The sequence below is a fragment of the Aethalodelphis obliquidens genome, unplaced genomic scaffold (assembly GCF_003676395.1).
Source record: "Aethalodelphis obliquidens isolate GAN/ISIS:26980383/991018 unplaced genomic scaffold, ASM367639v1 scaffold26, whole genome shotgun sequence".
Lineage (NCBI taxonomy): Eukaryota > Metazoa > Chordata > Mammalia > Artiodactyla > Delphinidae > Aethalodelphis > Aethalodelphis obliquidens.
Genome location: NW_020837970.1, coordinates 17,249,477 through 17,274,565, shown reverse-complemented (window position 1 = coordinate 17,274,565; position 25,089 = coordinate 17,249,477). Strand labels below are relative to the sequence as shown.

Genomic DNA, 25,089 nt, shown 5'->3' with positions numbered 1-25,089 from the left:
TGTTTTTGTGGTACGCGGGCCTCTCACTGTTGTGGCCTCTCCCGTTGCGGAGCACAGGCTCTGGACGCGCAGGCTCAGCGGCCATGGCTCACGGGCCCAGCCGCTCCAAGGCATGTGGGATCTTCCCGGACCGGGGCACGAACCCGTGTCCCCTGCATTGGCAGGCGGACTCTCAACCACTGCGTCACCAGGGAAGCCCTAGCAAGTGTTTTTAAATATAGAAAAATACTGTGCAAATTTAAAACTGAATAAAACTTATTAGAAAGAATGTAACATAAAGTTTATGATTTTGACCTCAAGAGAACGCAGTTATTTTTCTCTTCAATGTATATACTTTATATAAGACTTTGGATGAAATGTTAAGCTCTTCTTAATTTGTTCACAATATGGAAGTGGTTCCCATATAGGGTCCTGCTACACTCAAAAGGGACAGAAAATCTTCCAAGACACTCTCACACTCTGAGCCCTGATAGCCACCTATTCAAATTCGTCTGTCAGCTCAGAACAGTAATGATTTTAAAGCACCACAACTGTTCTAGAACTCAGACCTGCTCATCATTAAACATCCTTGAAACTCAGAAAAATATGGTAATGGATATGAGCCACCCTCATACCTCTCACAATGCCTGAGAGTATCACTAGGCAGCATTTGAGAACCAGTGAACTGAAACTCATATTACACACAGTGCCTAGCCCTGCCTTTAGCAAAGTCATGAGCTCTGTCACCATCAGCCAAGAGGTTATAAGCATGAGCATTTATTAACTCCAGTTAGAATAATCGCTGCAATACAAATAACTACAGTCCTCTGTTAGGATGATAATAAAGATATTGAATTTTAACTAAGCTCCATAATTTCTCAAATACACAGTATTATTTGAAAGCTGTTGAATATGCCACCATTTTATTAAAATCAATACAAAATATCTTAATTCCAATTGTGTAGTGAAATACAATTGTTAGAATAGTTTGCTATAATTTGACTATAAAATAACACTTAAAGTGTACTAATTAATTTGAAAACTACTTATTCATGCCAAATTCAAATTATTCTTCATATACAGCTACTTACTGATGTAAAATATATGAAAAATTCAAAATTGCTTTTAAGAGTTATTAAATATTTCCAAAACATGAAAACTATAATTAAACTAATTAACCAATTTAGAAATCTGCCAGTTAACTTCCAAACACCAAACTGAGGGTATGTCCCATAAAGGTATCTTCCAGTACAATATTAATATTATAATCCCCAACATTAAATTCTAAAATCAATTCAAAGTACTCAAAATAACAAAAATAGCAAAACTGAAACATTTGTTATTCGTTCCTTTTTAAAACGTTTCTCTGATTATAGAAAATTGTAAATCTTTAGAAATTATCATTTAGATTTTGAAAAATCTCCATATTTACATATATGTGACATGTCAAGATATCCAAGATACATTATGTGAAAAAAGCAAGTTGGAGGACAGCCTATTAGTATAATCCTAGTTTGGTTAGTGGAGATTTTTATTTTAATTGGAAAAGTATACACCAAATTCTTCATTAAACTCTTAAAAATAGTTTCCTGTGTTTAAGGGGTACAGGAGTGTGGGGTTCTCAAAGATATTCCTGGACCACACTTTAAGGGATGGGTTTAGATTTAGAGTGGTGTCATTCTGCATGTTGAATAAACACATGCACCAGGTCATTTTGGTGCAGATCGCTTGCCTGCTACATTCTGGCTGAGCTGCCCTGTGGAGTATTTTAGGTGATAGAGGACAAAGGAAGAATACAGCCAGCAAAGGGACCCTACCTTCAAAGAGAAACTGCTCTTCTTTGTTTATTTCAGGACTTCTTTGAAGAAAGTTTCTGAAATTAAAAAGACTTGAAAACCACCATCTGAGATAGCTGTCCATATCAAGTAGAAGTTCTAGGACAGTTTGAGGGTATTCAGTAAATTAAATGTCACTACCTTAATGTATATTTGGAGTTTTTAGTTTCTGAGAACATTTTCTCAATTATATTCATTTTAGCCAGTTTAATCTGAGCAGGACAGATGAAAAGTGTATTAGAAATGAAAATATTTCTACCATGATGAAGTATTTCAGATAATTTATAAATAGGTTGTCAATATAAATTTATCTGCTCTGTGGACAATAAAGTTCAGAAAAAAAATCTATTTAAAATGGAACCAATCAGTTTTATAGTGCTTCATATTATTTCTAGGTGATGCGATGTCAAATAATTTTAAAGTAACCTATTTGTTTTGATTATGTGCATTTTCTAATTGTACAATCGTTTATGTAATAAAGTGAGGAAAAACTTTATGGATATTGCTCTTTGTTAAATAATATTTTTACAATTTTTAGAAACATAAATATTAATTTTCCTTTTATAGGGTACTCCCCCCGCCCCAAATGCCAGGAAAGAGGAGGGAACCTTTTCCTTTTTATATTGCCTTCTCTGTACTGTTGGCTCTTTCTAAAAACCATGGGTATGTATTCAATTCATAATCTAAAAAAGTAAAATTCAGTCCTTAAGCAAAAGCTGCCTGTTTTCCTAACCCTCTTAAACCTTAACCACAGCCTTATGCTTAAAATGAAGGAAATTTGGAGTTTAAGGTGGAAGCAAAGGAAGCATGTCTGTGGCTGATAGTGAGAGTGGAAGACATGGATGGACTAGAATTGAACAACGTATATGGCCGAGCATTGGTGGGCAGCTCCTCTCAGTATCTTCTTGAGGTTCCTGGAACAGAATTGATGCCAGGACGACCCCTAGCTCCAGACTTTGTAGGGCTCAGCTCAACTATGGTTTTCTGTGAGATTTTTCTTGCAGCTCTTTGTATATCTTTATGATAAATCCCATTTTTCTTAAGGCAACTGCATGGGTGTTTTATTTCTTGCAAGTAAAGAAGCTTGAATAGAACAATATTCATTGTTGAAAATTCAGAAAATACAGAAAATATAAAGAATTCAAGTCTTCTTTAATCCCACATTCCGTAGCTGTTAACTCTTTGGTTATTTCCTTCCATTATTTTTCTGAATGTTTATTCCTTAAAATTGTGCCCTTACAACCTAGATTAATGTTTGCATGCCTTTTCAATGTACTGAGCTCTGTGATCTTATTTCTAGCTCAGAAGAAAATTAAAGCCAAGGTAAATGAGAATGATTGGGTATGTACTTTTAAAACCTGAATTTTGGAGAGATTTAGTTTTATTATGAAAAGATCAGCAAAGAGTATGCTTCTAAGCTAGGGAGAAAATCAGTGCCATTCACAGTTTTTTACACTTTCCTCTGTGTTGCTCATGTATTATATGTCTTGTAAAAGTTTGAATTAAAAGTTTTGTTAGGGAAGACCCAATTTCCTGTTGTCAGGAAATACCTTTTGTCACTTTGATAAATTCACATTAGGCTTGTTTAAGCAGAAACTCAATCTTGATTGAATTAGAAGAAGCTGAGGAACACTGAAAGTCCATTGAGGTATTAAGCGTCATCTTATTATTGTATAATGAGAACTAAGTAGCTGACTAGTGGGCTGGGTACCTCCATCCAGTCTACCCCTATAGTGAAGCAAGTTTATCAGAAGCTTGCCTGGTAAAGCATCAGAAGAGTGGGAATGAGTCATACCATTCAAATGTTTAAAGCTGTTGTATTTTGATGACTTGGTGTTCCTGTCATCTTCCTTGGATTGTTCCTGCATGGTCAGTACCTGAATTCCTGAAAACCTTCCCTCTTAAATGCACCTCTGCTCTCATCCCAGTATGTTCATAGGTACTTCTGTTGTGCTCCCACTCTTCGTTTCTATTTTTTGATTAAATGATAACATAGGAAATTTTTAGATTTTCTGTACATCACAGTGCAGCTCGCGGGGATAAAATAACAATTGCTATTTTGCAGTCATAGGATTTGGTAAAATCACCAAATAAAGACAAAACTCTAATACATCTATCAAATAAATTTATCAAATATTCTATCAAATAAGATGTGAGTCTAGGAGATGTGTTGCAAACCTTGTTGCTTTTTTTGGTTGGAGCTTTCCTTGTTTTCTGGCTTTGGTATAAATGAATAGAGGAAAAGCCATTTGGGGCCAAAATTTACTGTATACTTGGGAATGCTTACTATTTAAGGAAGGAGTTAAATCTATAAAAAGTTCTCACTCTTTAAGGCAATTGGAGGTGTGTGTTGGTTTAAAATAGTACAATATGCATACTTGTGAAAGAAGCCACGAAGCACACCTTTTAGCTGGTTATTGCTAGCTCTACTATTTTGCAACCACAGATTCCTTTGAAAAGTAAAACTCTGTAGTACAGTGTAAAACACTCAATTTCAGACAAATTTTCAGCTGAATATTTGTTACAAAAGCAAGTCACAGACATTAATTTTTTAAAAAATTTAAATCAAATAGTGTTAAAGGACTATCATATGTTTAGGTCTCTGTGCTCTTAAAAATTCTTCTCTTTGAAAGGCACAACATTTTCTTTGAGTATATGTGTTAAAGATATTTCTGTGTATTATTGTGTATCAGATTTTATGAACAGACTTTATGAGCAGCTTGCCTGAGAAGTGATACAAAGGAAAATATTCATAATGTTGCTTTATATTTATATGGCTACCTTTGTATGTGAAGTAGTCAGGTTTAGAAAGAATTCTTTGATTTCAGTTATCTGTTAATTTGTTTATTCAGGCACTCAACAGATACTTAAGTGCCTGCTCTATGCAGTCAAGCGGCTAGGTTGTGAGGATACGGAGTGCTACTCCCTGATCTTGAGGAACTTGTAGACAGACAAGGGGGGGAGACAGTATTACAGTGCTAACACATTTAAATATAAAGCTACAGCACTGTGTAATAAGCTCTGTGAAGGAGAGGTATACCATAATATACATAATAGTGAAGGTCTGACTTGGTCTGGGAAGTCAGAGAAAGTGTCTGCAAAAGCTGAGCTGAGATCTAAAAAAATGAGTTATTGTTAAGTATCATAGAGGAAGGAAATGCTGTAATCAGGTACTCTGTGAGGGAACCTGGTACTTTTGAAGAACTTCACTATGAAAAGAGATTAGAGGGCTGGGAGAAGAGTATCCAGCTTCAAGATTACACTTCAGAGGTCAGTAGGGACCAGACTGTGAAGAATCTTAGAGGTCATGTTAAGGATTTGGTTTTGAGAGCAACAGGAAGTTATTAAAAGAGTGTAAATACAGTAAGTTTACATTTTAAAAGTTATTCTCTTTGCATTTGATTGCTGTGTAGTAATTCTTAAGGAGTTATGCTGTGTAACCACAACTCAGCTCCTTGGTGGTGGTGGTGGCAGCATAATACTTAACTGCCACTTATTTTGCACTTGTTCTGTTAACTCTAATCCTTATGACTAATAAGGTGGTTGATATTACCTTCATTTGACAGATGAGGAAACTGAAGCTCCGAAGGAATAAATAATTTGACCAAGGTCGTTAGCAAATAAGTAATCAAGCTGGGAACTCACTGGGAACTTAGTCCCGGATTTTCTGATGCCAAATCCCTGTTGGTTAGTAGGAGCGAGTGCCCTCAACAATAGACCATTGTACTCTTTCTGGCCAAACTGTACGTTCAGACAAGTTCCCAAAGATGTTTTTAATAATGATAAATTAGTGCTTCTCTGAGATTGAGTGTTTAAACGAATTGAATAATAATAATAAAAAGCTTCTCTTAGTGTCCAGCAGGGGGAGCCAGAAAGACTGATATTTGAATACACTTTGGAATTCTCCAAGTTAGGAACATTCATTTGTAAGCAATTCTATTGAACGCATATTAAGAATAACCATTTAAATGAAATGTGTGTATTTTGATTTAAAAGTAAATATATATCTAGGTATTGAAAATGAGGAAGCATGTGTAACAAAATATAAAGTTGTTATTATCCCTTAATGATGGTTTTGCTAGGTTCTCTTTGTTGCTTTTGTTTTGAATATGTATTAGTCTTGTATAATTTTTCTACCATGAGTTTGTGTTATATAATTAAAAAAAACTCTTATTTTTTGTTTATATGGGTGAGGTAAGGGCTATTAAATGGTTTATAAAGTGTTTAAAATATTCCTTTAATCTAAAATGCATCACCGATCATTTTAATGCATTATTGATTTACTTGAGAAATCCTTTTCATATCAGCAAGGTAAATTTAGGCCATCACTTAATCTGAATCTTCAAAATTCTGGATTACTGTAGTCTGAATTTAAGAAAGTGTATTCAGTAGAAATAAAAGGTGTATTATTTTGGAATCTTGGTTGTCACATTAATAAGAACATCTTAGAGTATAAAAGAAGAAATTCATTATGAATAATATATTTATTTAATAGGATTCAGACTTAGAACTGAGTTAATGGTATCGGCTTTCTCTTGCATCCATTTTGTAGAACTGGTAAAAAGTATAAAACCAAGGTAACCCTTCTATGGAATGATTATTAAATAATCTGTACCCTTTTTTTTGCCAGCATGGTATAGAAAAAAATTGAAGTTTAGAATTAGATAGTCTTGAATTTGAATTTTTACTGTGTCACTTGGTAGCTATTTAACGTTGGCAAGTCAGTAAACTTCTCTAAGTTTATACGGAAAATGAAGATGGTAACAGCAGCCTTTTTTGCTTATAGTTGAGGACTACGTGAAGTGTATATGAAGTGCTTATTATTAATAATAAATGTTAATTTATCAGGTTTGCAACCTTATTTTTGCCACAACCTCACTTGCAACAACTAAACTGAACTTATTTATCCTTTTAGTAATCTGTATTTACTCATACCCCTACCTGCTACAGAAACATAGATCCTTCACTAACTGCACTAGTCTATAACCACAGGCATCTTGCACTATATTCAGCTACCAAAATAATAGCTACGCATCACAGAATCCCTCCCCTTTTTACCTTTTGCTTCATTTGATTTCTGTATTAATCAACTTTGCTACAGCGACAAATAACCCCCAAATTTTGGTGGCTTATAACCACATTACATTACACATAGACTCTGGGCTGCCTGTGCAGAGGGGCTCTACTCCACATGTTTTCATTCTAAGACCCAGACTGAAGGAGCAGCCTCTGCCTGGACCTGCCATTTACGTGGTTCTGAGAACTCAGAGGGCCGGCTGAAACTTGTGGTACCTCTTAAAGCTTTTGTTCAGGTGTGGAGTGCTTCATGACTGCCAAAGCATGTCACATGGCTAGGCTCAAAGTTAGCGAGGCACAGGGACAAATATTGTTCCCATTGGAGGTATAGGCAAGTTATAAATTAATGGGCAGGGCTGTATAGCCTCTTCCAAGGATGGGCATGGTAAAGAGTGAACAATAATATAATCTACCACAATCTGTCCTCTTGATTACAAATGTTAACTTTCTTCCCTTCTGCATACTAGATTTATTTATCCCTTCCTCAAGAAAAATACCCCAAGAATTTCTTTCAGTCGTTAGAGTTTCTACATCATTTCTGTATGTAGATTTTCTTGACTCAGAGACCAGTTATCTTCCATCCTCCATCTCTCCAACATACAATGTTGGAGCAGGGATAGGCTATCCACAGTAAACCCTCCTGTTAAGAAAGGGGAAGAGTAGAGGCACATAGCAATCACACTACAATTGTCCTTGGCAATTGTAAGAATATTCTTGGGTAAATAGAGTGAGGCCTCCTTTTCTTGGCACTAGGGGATGTTCCTTGATTAGGCCCTGGTTTTGGTCCCGTGTGAGGCGCTCTAGTCCGCTGTTTTCCGTGGCCATGGGCTATGCCCTCCGTGAGGTATTTCCTTTGATATACCATGTTCATCCGTATTGGAACAGAGTATTGGAGGGTGTACCCTTCTTAGCTGGGGAATGAGGTAAGTGCTGAGCAGCTTTCCTGGCCTGCTTGTCTACAGAAATTTGGGCACCCAAAGATGGTCTAGAAGAGTAACAGACCCTTAGCTCAGTCTGTGGATTGTTTGGGAAGTTGTCTTTTGTCTTCTTATCTATTTGATTTTAGTCAGATCCACGTGCCATGCGCTAGCTATATCCTCAATTCTTTGAGATGTGCATTTTTCTCTAGACATCAATACAATTACCTTGAACTGATCAGGCTTCTGTGGGACCACATCCTTAGTCTCTTCCTGTGGGGAATTCCCCTCCAAGCCATTTTGTTCCACTGAAAGGGTTTACTGGGTGAAAGGAAAACATTTGTTTCCTTTACTCACAACTCACTGAATACTTTTGCACTCCCAAGTATGTGTGGGTTTTTCCACACCAAGCAATTCTCCAATTCTCTGTGGGCACCGACTGGGTGTCCTATAAGGTAACTCAATTCTGCCACTACCCAGAATTAACTCAGACCTTACAGGTTAAGGGCTCAGTCCTGCAAGACTGCCCCTCTCCCACTTTAGATGCCAATCACGAGTCCAATCATTTCACCAAGCTGTCTAATATTTTATACCTAACAGTTTTATTTACCACGACACTATGTGGTTTGCCGTTACAGTTTCCTTGCTGTCTGCCACCTGGCCTCAACGCCTGGACTCCTGTTTGACCAAACAACTGGCCTCAACGCCTACATCACATACTTTTATTATTTTTGGTGGTGGTGGTGATGAAAGTAGCACCCTGCTTCTACAGTGTTCAGCTTTGTTGTAGTAATTACCTCCGCATTTCAGTGGTTTCTCAAAATAACAAACTTATATTTCCTACTGACTTTATGTTGTAGACTGTGAGTCAGCTCTGTAGAAATAGCCTGTGACTCCCCTCCAGAACCAAGGCTGAAGGAACAACCCTTATATGAAATCTCTTGACAAAGTACTGAAGCAAGAAGGCTGGCCCAAATTTGTGTTGCTGCTTCAAGTTTTTGCTTAGATGTGATGTACATCACATCTGTTCATATTCTATTGGCCAAAACATATGACATGGGCAGTCCCCAAATCAATAACCCAGGGACATCTATTCTTTCCCTATGAGATATGCACAAGTCGCACATCTACATGTGGATGTATATATATAATCATCTTGCAAGGAAGTAGGGGATTGAATAATCTCAAATAATAATACTGTCTACCACAACTTTCTCACATAGTTTTGGATAATGCACAAAAATCAGAGTATATCCTTTTTAAAATTTAAGGTCATATTACCTTAATATATTGTATCAATCAGGGTTCTCCAGAGAAACAGAACTAATAGGAGATATCTATATATTTGTATCTCATAGATATCTATATCTAAGAGAGAGATTTATTTACTTTAAGGAATTGGCTTACATGGGTATGGGGCTGAAAAATCTGAAATGTGTAAGGCAGGCCGGCAGGCTAGGAACTCAGGCAGGATTTCTGTGTTACAGTCATGGGGCAGGATTGCTTCTTCTCTGGGAATTTTTAGATTTTGCTCTTCAAGTAATTGGATGAGGCCTACCCCAAATTATCAAGGGTTATCTCCTTTACTTCAGGTCTGCTGATTTCAGATGTTAATCACATCTACAAAATACCTTCATAGCAACACCTAGCCTCCTGTTTGACCAAACAACTGGTCATCATAGCAGAGCCAAGTTGTTATATAAAATTTACCCTCATATATACATAATGCTATTTTGCAGAGAGTAAAGTATGAATACAGAGAGTACTTTCTAATAGGTCTCGTGGTAAGGCAGCAAACAAATTAGCTTGATCACAACTAATAAACTAGATGTATTTTGGCTGAAGATATTTGAGCATCTAAAACAGGGGTTGGCAAACTGTGGCCCACTGCCTGTTTTTTTTTTATATATATATAAATAAAGCTTTATTGTAACACAGCAATGCTTTTTGTGTGTGTGTGTGTGTGTATTATCTGTGGCTGTTTTCATTCTACAGTGGCAGAGTTGAATAGTTACAACAGAGACTGCATGGCTTGCAAGTCCTAAAATACTTACCATCTAGCCCTTTACAGAAAATGTTTGCCAACCCTTAAAGAATACATAGAAATGGTGCTTGCAGTCCTTGCTCTGTTACGGTCCACTCCTAGTTCAGTATTTCCATTCAAGTAGGAATGTATACTTATTAAACATTACAGTAGCAATGTTTTATTGTTGAAAGCCACATATTTTATTAGATTCATAAAATTTAATAATTTCTTAATTGTTTCATTGCACATTCAGAATTTTTAGATCACATGCTGAGTTCAGTTTTTATGGATAAAATATATACGAATGCTGTTAGTTTTTAAATGAATACTTGCGTATCTTTGGGAATGAAGAGAAAGTATTTTTTCTATAAAATTTGATCAACTTCATTTATTACAATTGCAGAATTCATTGTATGTATCTATTTTCCTTCTTTTAAGATGGTTAAAAAGGTATTTCTGTACCCAGCTCATCACCTTTTTTTAGATCATGGGTTAAAAAAAAGTAAACTATTATTTTTTAATTTGATTGCTCTTGTATCTGTAAAATTGAGTTAGAGTACAAGATGTATTTGTTTCCCAACCAAATAGTAAATTGCAGCTTTTGTTAGTAGAGACAGTCTAGGCCCTGGATTCAGACAGTCCTAGGTTTAAATGTAGTGTTTTAAAACAACAGCTATTTTACTTGTTGCTGACTTCATGGGTCAGCAATTTGGGCTGGGCTCTGCTGCATGGTTGTTCCACTGGTCTTGTCTGGGGTCACTCATGTGGTTGCCAAGTCATCTGGTAGCGCCTATAGTGCTGGGTGGTCTAAGTTGGCCACGCTGATGTGTCTGGCACTTTATGCTAGATTGCATGACTGGGTGGCTGGGCTCTTTCTCCCTTAAGCTCTTTCATGCTCTGGGTCACTAACTTGTTTATGCTGTGTCAGCAGCATCCCAGGAGGGGAAGCTATAAGGTCTCTTGAGACTTAGATTCAAAGTTCTACAGGGTCACTTCTGCCACATTCTATTTGTCAAAATAAGTTACAAGTCCAGCCCAGATTTACGGGACGAGGAGATAAATGCCATCTTTTGATGGGAATCATGGCAAAGTCATGTAGCAAAGGGTGGGCTTACAGGAGTGAAAGGAATTAATAGTAGCTGCACAGTCCAACACTGTAAATTCCTTAGTTTCTTTATGCCCCATTTGGAAAGTAGAAATAACAATATGACTTAGAGAGTTCTTCTTATAGTGTAACAAGTATTTCTTAAAGAAGTTTGAAACTGAATCTTTCTTTTAAATGCTGTTTTTTCTTGTTATATACCTAAATATCATGAGAGTATTCATTCTTTCTCATTATTAATTTGGTCATGTATTTTTAATATGGGAGAACTATATTAAGACTCACTGGAAGGAAATCCTGCTTAAAAAGCTGTGTGGGAAGAGTTATGCATATGTGTAGAACTATTATTCATTTCATAATTTAAAAAAAGCAGTTAACTTCTAATGTGTTTACAAAAACATATATTTTCTTATAACCCTCTGTTTGTACGTATCTTTATATTTCCCACTTTTAATTTTAAAAATACTGGCTAGTAGGGTAAGATTTATTATTAGTTCAATTCTTGAAGGGTCTTTTGAGTTCTAGCAAACATATTTTTGTTTGGCTAATGTTTCTTTGCAAAGCCAAGAAAAAATAGAAAGCCAAAGATACAAAAATATCTCTTATTTTTCACTGTGGTCAAACCCCATCAGAGGCTCTTTTTTAAGTGTATCTGTTTTGCTTTTTACTTTATCAAGAATAAACATAGAATGCTTCCTCCTGTTTTGAGATATATATATATCTCAAACATTAGCCAAAATGTTTGTTAAAACTCGTCAGAGGAATTACTCTGTTCATTGGTGTATGTAAGGTGGGGTAGGAGGCATAATAGACCCTTCTCTGTTTTTACCTTTATATTGAAAAAGTTTCACTCATGACATTTAGGCATTTAAAGAATTCTAATTTGAATACATTTTTTTCTAAAATTTTCTAAGGAAAAAGTTTATATTTAATTTCTCCCAGATAACCAATTGCTTAACATTTTAAAGGGAATCTTAAACAAAATCTTATCTATCCAGCCTGAGAGCTTTATTCTTGTATGATATACATTTATAATTTTTTGTGTTTAAGATCTATATATATATTTACTTTAGAATTTGATGCTTCTTCTGGTGAGGAAGGGTGAAATAAGTAATATTATGAAACAAATGGCTTATTAAAATTGGAGAGGCAATTTCCTGTCTATTTTAAATAACCTCTTTTGGGTCCCTAGACAGTTCTAATAAAGGAGCAAATACCTGCAATAGTTAGGGGTAGACAGTCTGGTATTTATACAACAGACTAGAATAGAATCAAACCGGGTGGTTAGGAAATCTTATCAAAGCAGTGCTGAGTCTTTTTGACTCCAGTTGTTTAAAGTTTTTTTAGATCTCATAGCACCTTCAGTCCTTAAGATGTTAGATTTATTAAGTAATAATAATAGTTATTATTATTGTTGTCTTTTTTGTGCTTGACATTTTTATGTAGAGAAATCCAGTGAAGCAGGATTAAGCCTGTTAACATCTTAATCAGAAAAATGATTGATGGGGTATAATTTTCCCTTTCCTCTATTTGTTCCATTGAGTCCTGACTATATAGTACTTTCAGATCACACAGTGGAAGGCTTGAGAGGATAAGATGGGGCCTAATTAAATAAGGATAAGGAAAAATCAGAAAGGGAAGAGAGTCTGGGGTCTGGCAAGAAGACAGTGGATGCGCAGCTTTTGTCTCCCTGGTTTATTTTAACATTCTTTTTTTTTCCTTTTTCTATTATGTAAGCTCTAATTTGCTGTTATATAAGAAAGAAGAGTAAATAATCTTTGGACTAAATAGAATGGGGGAAATATTTCTGTCACCAATCCAGTGAACTGTAGAACAGCTTTTAATTGTGCAGCCTAATCTTCAAGGAATGTTTATGCTTCATGAGCTTTGCTTTCTGTTGTTTGCTCCATTTTCAGTTGTGGCAGAGCTCGTCTTGGGTTTAGTAACAGGAATGGTGATAATTGTAGGATACCGTGGAAGTCTGTTGTACTTTGTTTCAATTAGATATTTAGGGGTTTGCCTAAATGTATGTGTCGTGTAGCTTTTATTTAGGATTTTTTTCCCCTGGGAGAAGACTTTATTTAGTTGCCTCTATGTTCTTTTTCTTGAAGAGCCTTATCTTGAGGATGTGATTGTGAAATTCTGTTTTTTGGGGTGCTATTTCTCTTTTATGGTGGTTTTTTTAGTGTAGTTCATTGCAAAGTTTGTTTAGGTTTCGAGGTCTGAGGTGGGTGAGGTACATTATGATATTTATTATGTTAAGATAATCGATTAATCTTATAAACACTTCAAGGCAAGTTAAGACTTAGCTGTATATTGTTCAATATAAATGCTTGGAAGTGAAAAAAAGTAGCACTTTAGGATGAATTATTTTTTTAGACTTGATTCTAAAGTGGCCAAAAGAACCTTATGAAGAAGAGTTGCTTTAGTTCCTGAATAAGTCCCTTTTGAAAAATTTTGATGACAAAACTGGGGAAACTCACATTTTAGATCTGGTAGTGCCTGCCCCCCTCCCCCTCCTCATCCCGTGATCCCTCTTACTCATTATTAGTCAGCTAAACTGGCCTTCTTTCAACCATGCCAAACTCACTTCATTGCTTGTTCTTTTCTGAAATGTAAATTCTCTCAGACTGGCTCTTCCTTTTCACTCAGATACCATCTTCAATATCACCTTCTCAGAAGTTTCTGGGTTACCCAACCCAATAATCTATCCCCAGCATTCCATCGCATCTCCTTCCCAATTCTCACCTGATAGTTTTTTTTTTTTTTTCCTTAGTTGTTTAACCCTATTTTGTTCCTTTAGAACATCAGATTCCATTAGAAGAGAGACTTTGATATGTTTATGGCCTTGATGGTGGTGGTGGTTTCACTGGAATAGACTTATTCTCAAATTCATGGAGTTGTATACATTAAATGTGTACTGCTTTTTACATGTCAATGATACTTTAATAAAGTAGTTTAAAAAAGGAGAGAGACTTTGGCTGTCTAACTCACTTCTATATCCCTAGTGCCATGCATGACATGTAGTAGGTGCTTCATTAAAGTTTGCATATGCAAATGTAGAAATTTTTGTCCCTTTTTTTTGCTGTAAAGGACAGCTAAGTTTATGATGTTTAAATTTTTTAAAGATACTTGCATTTTTACATCAAAGATTTATTTTCAGATGATTTGAGAAATGGAAATAGCTTAATTAGTGGAAAGGACTGGACAACAAGTCATAACAATAGGATTCTCTAATCATTCTGCAACTAACTGCAATTGCCTTATACGAAATCCCGTAATCTCCTAGTGACTCAATTTCTGCACATATAATATGAGAAACACTGTTAGCATTTCATATGATGGGGCTGAGGGAGGTAGTAGGGGTAACACCATTCAGGGATTTGTAGACATCATAAAGGAATTTGTCTGTCTCCTACAAGAACAGAAAACCACTGAAGGATTTTAAGCGAGGTGGGAGAGGGTATTTGGAAGGGAGTGGTGTAGTGGTGGTGGTATGATTAGGTTTTCATTTTGAAAATCACTCTGGCTACAGTGTGGAGAATCCAAGGGAAGGGGCTGGAATGAATATAGACAGACTGTTTAGGAGATTAATGCAGTCATCCTGGTAAGGAATGGTGCTAACTTGAAGTAGGGTAATGTCGATGGACCTGGAGATGAGCTGGTGGATTTGAGTAATAATGGGGAGGTAAAGTCACTGGGATTTGGTGAGTCAGGTGTCAAGACTCATTTCTAGGTTTCTGTCTTGTACAACTAGATGGATCATGGTATCATTTACTGTGTTAGTGAAACTTGGAATAGGATCAGATTTCAGGAGGAAGAACATGTTTATAGTTTGGGACATGGAGACACTTTTAAGACACTGAAGAAGAATTGTCAAGAAGATATTTGAATACATGGGCCTGGAGATAGAGAAGTCTGGGTTGCAAATGTGTATGGGAGTCATATGTGAATAGATTTTTAAATTGATATATCATGACTATGAAGTGCTTCATAAACCATAAAGGGCTACATTTGTGTTTAGTTTCCTAATTTGTGGTGCTATTTCATACCTGGTGATTTCTCTACTCATCTTTTATTTTTATATTATTTTTGATTTTTAGAATAACAAAAAATATTTTGCTAAAACATAAGGTTTACAGAAGTTTCCAGACAAGCCATACAAAATGGTTACAAGCTTTTTCTTTGAAGGGAGGATTCTACACTTAGCAAAGTCACAGTGTTATTAGTGAGGGTTGTGATGTTTGTTCAGTGTTCCCATTTTGGTTCAAACAATCAAGCTTGTCCATCTACAGCATCTAAATAAAGTTAGACTTGGCTAGAGAGCATATTCTAAAGAACTGGCTAGCTGCTTTTAACCACTGCAATTAGATCATCAAAAAAAGGGGGAAAGGAACCCATAAAATTAAAATAAAACTAACTTCCCCCTCACCAAAAAAAATAAAGGAAAAACCTATCCCCCTGCAGCTAACTCTGACAACTACCTTCATTCACAGTGCTTTCTACTTAAACCATGATGGGGGAAATGCGTAAAAGCAGAAAGGGGCCATTGCTTTTAAATGTTTCGCAACAATCCAGATGATACTTCTAGCGTCTGCTCATGCTTTACAACAGTGAATCAGGACAAGACATATTTGCCGATGGACATTTAATCATCAAAGGACTGAAGATATCTGGGCTTTTATTCTGTAATGTTTCTAAAACTGTGTCCATTGAATGCAAACAAAAAAGGAAGAAGTCTTGGCAGAACTGGAGAAGGGATGCACACTTGACGATCGGATTGATTTAAATATTATTCATGGCATATAGCCTAGTCCATGCTCTAGCTGTTTCTATGGCTTGGGCTTCATTGGTCTTCCACTGCTTCGCTACATCATTTGCTAATGGACCATCTGGATTGGGAGCACTTCACAAAGCCTGGATCTGTGCAGATCTACAGTGCTGGGGACCACTGATCTTTCAAAATATCTAAACATATTCTTCCCAAATTGTCCACATTAGGATGATAAATTTTAGTCATGAAATATACTTTAGAGGCTGCCATTGGGTATTCTTCTGGAAGGAATAGTTCAAGTTTAAAAGCCCCTTCCTCAAAAGGGGAATCCTGAGGCTCAGCAATGACCACATGAAAATAACGGGTGTTGCTCTCATCTGGTTCTGCTTTAATGCCGGGAACTGGTTCTGACAGCAAACGCTGGGTTTCCTTGATAATCCTGAGGGGTAGCGCAGCCATCTTGTCAGATCCAGAGTTCAGCCTCTGGTCTCGTCTCCCTACTCATCTTTTAGTAGATAGTTTAGTCATTTTTTTCTACAAATTTTTTTCTGATTTCCCTCTTTTGAACTACTTCTATAGCTTACATGTAATTAATGTGGTATTATAGCAGTGTATTATGATTATGTCCATGTTTACATATATGTCTGTGTCTTTTTCATATTGTGAGATCAGTTAAAGAAAGTAACTGGGTTTTATTCCTGTGAATTGCCTGAGGCCAGGTCTCATGTATGTTTTGTTCCCTATGATATATCCAGCACCTAACGTGTGGTGTAGCACATATCAAATGGTCATGTATATTTGAATGTTGAGTCAAGTATTCATATCCCTTTACACGTAGATGCTCAGTAAATTTTTACTGAACAAATATCCCATCTTTTGGCAGTTATTCAGTACTTAGTTTATAAACATTATATAAAAGACAAAGCTCTTTTGCTGCTTCTCCTTATCTATATTAGGGGTTTTTGATCTTGGGGCTTATGGACTCCATATTTGTAGAGAGGAGGTCAATGAAATAATCTGAAAATAAATGTAAATTTTTCTGATTCTGTGCTTATGTATAATTTTTAAAAGAAGGTCCATTGCTTTCATCAGATCTTAGTGGGGTCTATGACACCAAAATGATGAAGATCTGTGAATTAGATACTTTTCTTTAGCATGACTTTTCTTGGTTTTAAGCAGTTTTCTATGAAAGTTTTGTGGTAATCCTGTATATTTCTCTTTTGGATAATGTATCCAAAATTGCCTTGAGTCTAAAACTGGTCTTCAAATCATATTAGCTGTGGTCTGTTGAGTCCATCCCTTAAATATGTAAGTACTTTATATGAATTTGCGTATATTTTAAAGTCTACTTGTTTATTTGCATCTATAAAGTTCTTCTCAGGAGACCTTCTATCCTAAATATTGCATAAATGAAACAACTGTTGGACTTATTTATGTTTAAAAAATTTTGATTAAACCTTTTAACAGAGAAGAAATTTGAGCTTAATATACAAAATTTTTAGTAATTTTTTTCTGCATGGTGGAATTATAGGTCATTTATGTTTTTATATGTAAAATTAAATATATTATAGATTTTCTACATTGAAGGTGAATCACTTTAAAAGTTTTTAAAATATCATTTAATTTCTGAAAAAGTTACAAATTTGCAGTTGATGCTAATATGAGGGAATCACTGTCAGAACTTTTAAGTGATTTCCTTTATGGTGATCTAGTTTAAAGCTATCATCCATTTAGCTCTACCTAGTGAAATAACTGCTTTGTGTTAGAATGTTATATTTATTCTCTAGAAATAGCTGTATTTTGACTTTTACCATAAATGTGTTGGCTTGCTGCATTCTGAGTTTGATGAATATCTTCTTTTCAAACCAGTGCAGTACTGAAGTATAGAAATATATTTATTATAATATGTGGTAAACATTAATGCTTTTTTAAAAAACTTAACTGCTTCTTTTTAGAATGCTTTCATTCGATGGCACAGGGCTCATCTTGTAAGTATATGGCTGTGAATGACAATAGCTTCATTTTAATCCAGAGAAGACTGAGTGGAAAGGATATATACTGCATTTCCTGCCGTATTAATGAATCAGTGAAGGGTCTTGGTAATAAGCATGTAATATAGTTTAAAAGTTTATACATCAGATTTATTGGACCATGTATCAAAAGTGCATGAAATATACAGAAGTTGAGAGAATAGTTTAGTATAATGAACCCCAATGAGCCTGTAACTCAGCTTTAACAGTTATTAACCTATGGCCAATCTTGTTTCATGTATATCCTCACCCTCTTAATTTTGTTTTTAAAAAGTTTATTAATTGATATGAATCATGCTAATGATATTGTGAGAGATTGCATTTCTTTTGTTTTATTTTTACTTTTAATTGTGGTAAAGAAACACAGTTTACCATCTTAACCATTTTTAAGTGAATCTTTCAGTAGTGTTAAGTATATGCACATTGTTGTGTAAATTATCACCAGAAGGTTTTCATCTTGCAAATCTGAAATGCTATATCCATTAAACAACAATTCCCCATTTTCCTCTTTCCCCAGACCATGGTAACCACCATTCTATATTTTGCTTCTATGAATTTGACTACTTTGGATACCTCATATAAGTGGAATCATACAGTGTTTATCTTTGGGGGGCTGGGATTTATTTCACTTAGCATAATGTCCTAAAGATTCATCTATGGTGTAGCATGTGACAGAATTTCCTTCCTTTTTATGCCTGATTCATATTCCATTGCATGTATATACCGCATTTTGTTTATCCATTCATCTATCAATGGATATTTGGGTTGCTTCCACCTCTTGGCTATTGTGAATTATGCTGCAGTGAACATGGGTGTGCAAATACCTCTTTGAGGCCCTACTTTCAATTCATTCAGATATATACCCAGAAAAGGGATTGCTGGATCTTATGGTAGTTCTATTTTTAATTTTTTGAGGAGCCTCCGTCTTGTTTTCCATAGTGGTTGCACCATTTTTCATTCCCACCAACAGTGCCCAAGGGTTCCAGTTTCTCCACATCCTTGTCAACACTTACTATTTCTATTTTTTTGATAGTAGCCATCCTAATGGGTGTGAAGTGATATCTCATTATGATTTTGATTTGCATTTCTCTAATTTAATGATGCTGAGCATCTTTTTATATGCTTGTTGGTCATTTGTATATCGTCTTTGGAGAAATGTCCGTTCAAGTCCTTTGACCATTTTTAATTGGGTTATTTGTTTCTTTATAATTGAGTTACAGTTCTTTACATATTCTGCATATTAAACCTTCATCAGATATATGATTTGGAAATGTTTTCTCCCATTCTTTAGGTTGCCTTTTCACTCTGTTGTCTGTGTCCTTTGATGTACAGAAGTTTTTAAGTTTGATGTAGTCCCATTTGTCTATTTTTGCTTTTGTTGCCTGTGCTTTTGGTGTCATATCTAAGGAATCGTTAAATCCAAAGTCATGAAGCTTTTCCCCTATATTTTCTTCTAGGAGTTTTATATTTAGATGTTAAATTTAGGTCTTTAAATTTAGCCTTTAATCATTTTGAATTAATTTTTCTATATGGTGTAAGATAAGGGCCCAATTTCATTCTTTTGCATGTGGATATCCAGTTTCCTCAACACCGTTTGTTGAAGAGACTGTCCTTTCCCCATTGAGTGGCCTTCGCACCCTTGTCAAAGATCATTTGACCACATATGTGAGGGTTTATTTCTAGGTTCTTTATTCTATTTCATTGATCTAAGTATCAGTCTCTATGCCAGTACCATACTGTTTTTTTGTTTTGTTTTTTTTTGTTTTTTTTGCGGTATGCGGGCCTTTCACTGTTGTGGCCTCTCCCGTTGCGGAGCACAGGCTCCGGATGCACAGGCTTAGCAGCCATGGCTCATGGGCCTAGCTGCTCCGCGGCACGTGGGATCTTCCCGGACCGGGGCACGAACCTGTGTCCCCTGTATTGGCAGGTAGACTCTCAACCACTGCACCACCAGGGAAGCCCCCCCCCCCATACTGTTTTGATTACTGTAGCTTTGTAATATATTTTGAAATCAGGAAGTGTGAGACCTCCAACTTTGTTTTTCTTTTTCAAGATTATTTGGCTATTTGGTTTCCCCTGAAAGGCAGTATGAATTTTAGGCTGGATTTTTCTATTTCTGAAAAAAATGCCTTTGGAATTTTGATAGAGATTGTGTTGAATCTGTGGATTGCTTCGAGTAGTATTGACATTTAACAATAGTAAGTCTTCCAAGCTGAACACAAACTGTCTTTCTATTATTTGTGTCTTCTCTAATTTCTTTCAGTAATGTTTTGTAGTTTTTGGTATACAGGTCTTTCACTTCCTTGGTTAGGTTTATTCCTAGTTATTGTATTATTATTATTTTTTTCAAGTTAGTGTTTTTGTTTTTAACATCTTTATTGGAGTATAATTGCTTTACAATGTTGTGTTAGTTTCTGCTGTATAACAAAGTGAATCAGCTATAAGTATACATATATCCCCATTATTGTATTATTTTTGATGCTATTGTAAGTGGAATTGTTTTCTTAATTTTATTTCTGGATTGCTCATTGTTAGTGTATATAGAAGCACAATTGATTATCGTGTGTTGATTTTGTATCCTGTAACTGTGCTGAATTCATTTATTAGTTCTAACAGTTTCTTTTTCTTGTGGAATTTTTAGGGTTTTCTATGTATAACATCATGGCATCTGCAAACAGAGATAATTTTACCTCTTCCTTTCCAATTTGGATACCTTTTATTTCCTTTTCTTGTCTAATTGTTCTGGGTAGGACTTCTAATACTATGTTGAATAAAAATGGTGAGAGTGAGAATCCTTATCTTGTTCCTGGTCTTAGAGGATAAGTGTTTCACCATTGATATGATGTTAGCTATGTGCTTTTTATATATTACCATTATTATTATTATTTTAAAAAAGATGTTGGGGGTAGGAGTTTATTAATTAATTAATTAATTTTTGCTGTGTTGGGTCTTCGTTTCTGTGCGAGGGCTTTCTCTAGTTGTGGCAAGCGGGGGCCACTCTTCATCGCGGTGCACGGGCATCTCACTATCGCGGCCTCTCTTGTTGCAGAGCACAGGCTCCAGACGCGCAGGCTCAGTAGTTGTGGCTCACGGGCCTAGTTGCTTCGTGGCATGTGGAATCCTCCCAGACCAGGGCTCGAACCTGTGTCCCCTGCATTAGCAGACAGATTCTCAACCACTGTGCTGCCAAGGAAGCCCCCATATATTACCATATTATGTTGAGGTAATTTCCTTCTATTTCCAGTTTTTTGAGTGTTTTTATCATGAAAGATTTTAAATCTTATTTAATGATATTTCTACATTAGTTGGACTTTTGTCCTTAAGTCCATTACATGGACTTTTGTCCTTAAGTCAGTTAATGTGGTGTATAACATTGATCAATTTTCATGTGATGAACTGTCCTTGCATTCCAAGAATAAATCCCACTTAGTCATGGTGTATAATCCTTTTAATGTGCTGTTGAATTCAATCTGTCCCCCTGATTATTCTGATTTCTTTTGAAGTAAATACCAGAAACAGGCATTAAGCTGATAAGCAGGTAAACATATGATATAAGGGCAGATACTGATAACTATTATGAAGATAAGTGAAACAGGGCAGAAAGATAAAGAGTGGCAAGGGTAGAATGGGGCTGGTACTGTTTAGATACAGAGGTTTGAGAAGCCCTCTAACGCAGTGATATTTAAGAAGAACCAGAACGAAGGTGAGGGAAGAACCTTACAGACACGGGACAGCAGAGGTGGGAATTTGCTTAGAGCTCTTGGGAAATACCTGGGAAGGCAGGAGCGAGAGTAGGGACAAGAGAGTAAGTCACAGAGGCTGGGGAGGTTCTGCATATCCGCAGAATAGGAGGGCACATAAATCCCATCTCCTGAGCCTTAGCACAGACAGCTCCATATATGGCTTTTATTACACATTACAGATCTCCCCCTGTCTTTTTATTTCCTTTGCCTTTGCTGTCCTATATATAGAAAGAATGTGCTTGCTTTGTTAACCAAAGGACAGGGCCTGAGTTCTATCCCACCCAGATTTCCTCTGAAGACTGGTGAAATGGAGTGGGTGGAGTCACTGGGTCCAGCCAGAATCCATTGTGATGTCTAATGTGATTTTGGGGGAAAAAAAATCATTGTTTCAAAAATAAAACATTATGGTATATGATCTTATATATTTTATAATTAGAATATGTACCTAATATTTTAAATTTAAATAGTAGGAAATGGATTTCTTGATGAAATTCGTAACAGAACTTTTAACTGGCAGCATGATCTATAGTATAGAGTTACCTCCTTCCTATAAACAGTTGTGTTGGGATGTTTAGCATTCCCATGAAATGATTTCCCAAATCTGCCTTTTTGGAGGAAGTGTAAAGTACTCTCGTGCTACTGTGGGAACTAGGAGGTACAGAACACCCTGGAGCTTGTAGACATTTGTCACCATCCTTGATAATGTAAGGAATGTTGTGGTACAAGCATGTTAAGCATCATGGAGAATGTGGAGAGGTTGTTTGCTTTGTCCCCAAATGGAGTTTTATTTACAATCTTGCTCAGTGATTTATGCATTTGTCTCCTCTAGTATTTAATCGTTTTATTTCTTTGTTAAAATCCCTGAATCTAGATAATTTGATTCCACTTATAAAATATTTACTTGTTATATTAGGCAGGGTGCTAAACTTGGAAATTAAGAGTACTGAGTTAAATTTAAAATTTGTTGAAAAGTATTCATCATAATGCAGACTATTTAATGTCTTGGCAGTGCCTCTGGCTCTTCTCATTTAACGTGTTAGGAGACAGACTGGCAGCAGTTGTAAGCTGAAACCTGGTTGTATGCTGAACGAGACTGATAGGGGTACAAGGAAAATGGAGAAAATCTGAAAATGTTTCTGTGTGTGTGTGTTTCCTTAAATTAAAGTGTGACACATTTGCTTAAAATAGAATTTTATATTCTGTTTATCAAGGTTATTATAACTTCATGATAGAGGATCCTAAGACTGAAACTGGTTTTAAATATTGTTTTGTGGAATAACCCAAGTTGTCTCTTAACAATTTTGTCGTGATGTCACGCAAGTTGCTTTGATATAATAAGCATGTTTTACAGTGTGTTTGAGTCATTTTTCCCTAGCAGACCTCAAGTTTATTACTCAGAGGAGAAGCATGAATTTACAGTATATTCTTAGCTGCTCTTCTCTATCTATCAGTCAGCTGTCAAGGCCTATGGAATCTAAAATAGATCCTGACCAATGGGAGACAGCCTACACACTGCTTACGGGATGATTCGGATGTGGACAGCTTTATCGTGCACAGATGCTGGTCTGTGTTGCAGTGTTGAGGCGGCAGGATGCAGAGTTGAAGTTTTCCAGTGGAGTCCCTGAAAAGGGACAGCTTTGAAAGACAGCTTCTAAAGAATAACAGATAGGAGGAGTTACAGTACCTGATTTGGGGACTGCTCTTACTCAAGTGCTGCACAGCAAGGAAGATAATTTTCAAGCGTTATGAAGGCGGAGAAGGATTCTGAAGACGAGGAAAATATCGTTAGAGATCCAAGCTAAGTGTAGCCCAGCATGAAGACTGCAGAACAGGAAGAGTTGTAACGGGAAGGACCGAGTCACTTGTTAGGCGTTTCTCTGAGGGCTTGCTTTGTGAGCTACAGAGATTTGTAACTTAATGCGAAGTAGTTTGCTGTTAGCAACAAGAAACTAAATCCTGTCTATGATGAACTGTTGGTTTTCTTGTGCTCCTAAGAACAGAGTAGGTATCCCTGTAGTCCAGTGTAACAAGAGTCTTGGCTAGGCTTTTCGAACCGTATTCTTTTAAAATGTACTGTTTTATTAATTTTGGTTTCTTTGTCTATTATATTCTCTCTGCTTTATTTGATTAGCAGATTGGGGTTAGTGATCGAAAACAAAAGTTCTTGTTTCTTTTTCTGTGTTTAAAAAGCATATAATAGAATCTTAATAATTGAGCAGTATTTCTGTTAACTGACAGTGGACCAAAATGGAAAACAATGCTTAGTGGAGTAGAATTGAGAATCACAGGATAATATGAGACTTTAATCTCATTTAATTATCTTTTAAAGAGCCTAACTTTTGGATTTTACAATTGTTTTAGTGTTTTAGATAGCTCTCTCCACCAGGACTTTACCTGGAAATAAAGTTGAGTTGTTCTAACTAAAAGGATAAACTAATCAATTTAGGGCAAGCGTTTGTGTGCTAAACGTGACTTAATCCCTTAGGCATTTGAAAACACAAAGCCTACATCTACTACCACTCCCCAATTTAGAGTCAGTAAACTGATTGTTTTGTTTTAAAGTTAAAGAAAGGGGATGTCTAAAATGTAGTTTAGACTTTGAGCCAGTGAGTAGGGCTTAGCCACTACTCATAGTTGGTAGTTTGAACTTTTCAGGTTAGAAAGAAGTGGGTTCATCTCCAAATTTGACTAGAGACAACAATTCTGAAGTCTGTGTAGGTACTTGAATCAGATTTCAGGGGTGGGTTAAAATTTTAATGTATTTATCTTTTTTCATATTCAGTTTTTATATTTTTCACTTCAAGTATTTAATGAATGCATTGCTTATTTAGCTAGAAAATTGGTTGCTTTCTTTTTTTCTGGTTTAGAGGGGATAGTAGATATAAAATAATCATACTGATCCAGCATTTAGAGGATATGCTTCATTTAAGTGATTCATTACCCCCTCCCCGCACCCAGAAATTTGTTATGGTGTTTGTGGATATAGGAATTGCTTTGTAAGTTAAGTGAAAAATATGTACATCTTTTTTTGTTCTAGAAATGATGCTGGACTTAGCAAAGAATTTAGCAATAAGTTTACTGTATAGAATTTTAAAAGGCTAAAACCTTACTTGTTTAAATAATGTATATTTTAGTGCTGAGTTCTACATTTCTACTTACTAAGAAAAGGTTGAAGTTATTGGCTTCAGAATGTCTTGAATATATTTTATCCAATCAAAGCTAAAGATAACCTTGATATAATTAAAATATACATCATGTGATACATTCTCCTATAAAAAAATTGCCTTTGAGCTTCCTTTTAAATACACATGCACTGTTTTTGTTGAAATAAAAAATCTTTTTTAACAAAAGCAATATATGTTGAATGTAAAGAAGGAAGAAAATGAAAGTCATCTGTGATCCTATAATTTTAGAATTTTTAAGTAGTTAGTACTTTAGAGTCTTTTTTTTTCATTTTATTCTTTGTAGAAGTTTCTTTTTATCCTAACGTATAAGCATAATGGATTGCTTTTTCTCTTGAGTGTACGTGTGTGTAATTTGTCTCCATAATTATATTTCAAACAGTGCCTTTTAAGTGAGTAGTGGTGGTGGGGTTCTTAAAAGGTGT

The 25,089-nt window shown here is 35.8% G+C and overlaps 2 protein-coding genes across 5 annotated transcripts in view; one reads left to right on the top strand and one right to left on the bottom strand.

Moving 5' to 3' along the window:
• The window catches only part of UACA (uveal autoantigen with coiled-coil domains and ankyrin repeats), a 99,944-nt gene that overhangs the window by 32,185 nt on the left and 42,670 nt on the right, over window positions 1-25,089 (top strand). The window contains exon 1 of one of the 4 annotated variants that reach the window (XM_027123488.1): window positions 23,059-23,483. The exons of the other annotated variants lie outside the window; for them this stretch is intronic. Within the exon in view, the coding sequence (XP_026979289.1) occupies window positions 23,445-23,483 (39 nt within the window). The 5' untranslated portion in view covers window positions 23,059-23,444. Of the gene's footprint in view, window positions 1-23,058; window positions 23,484-25,089 lie in introns of those variants that run through there. 4 annotated transcript variants of the gene reach the window in all.
• LOC113629197 (ubiquitin-conjugating enzyme E2 N-like) lies at window positions 15,144-17,223 on the bottom strand. Its single transcript, XM_027123491.1, is given in 2 exon segments — window positions 15,144-15,859; window positions 15,861-17,223. Coding segments are annotated over 2 exon segments (447 nt in total). The 5' UTR covers window positions 16,169-17,223; the 3' UTR covers window positions 15,144-15,720.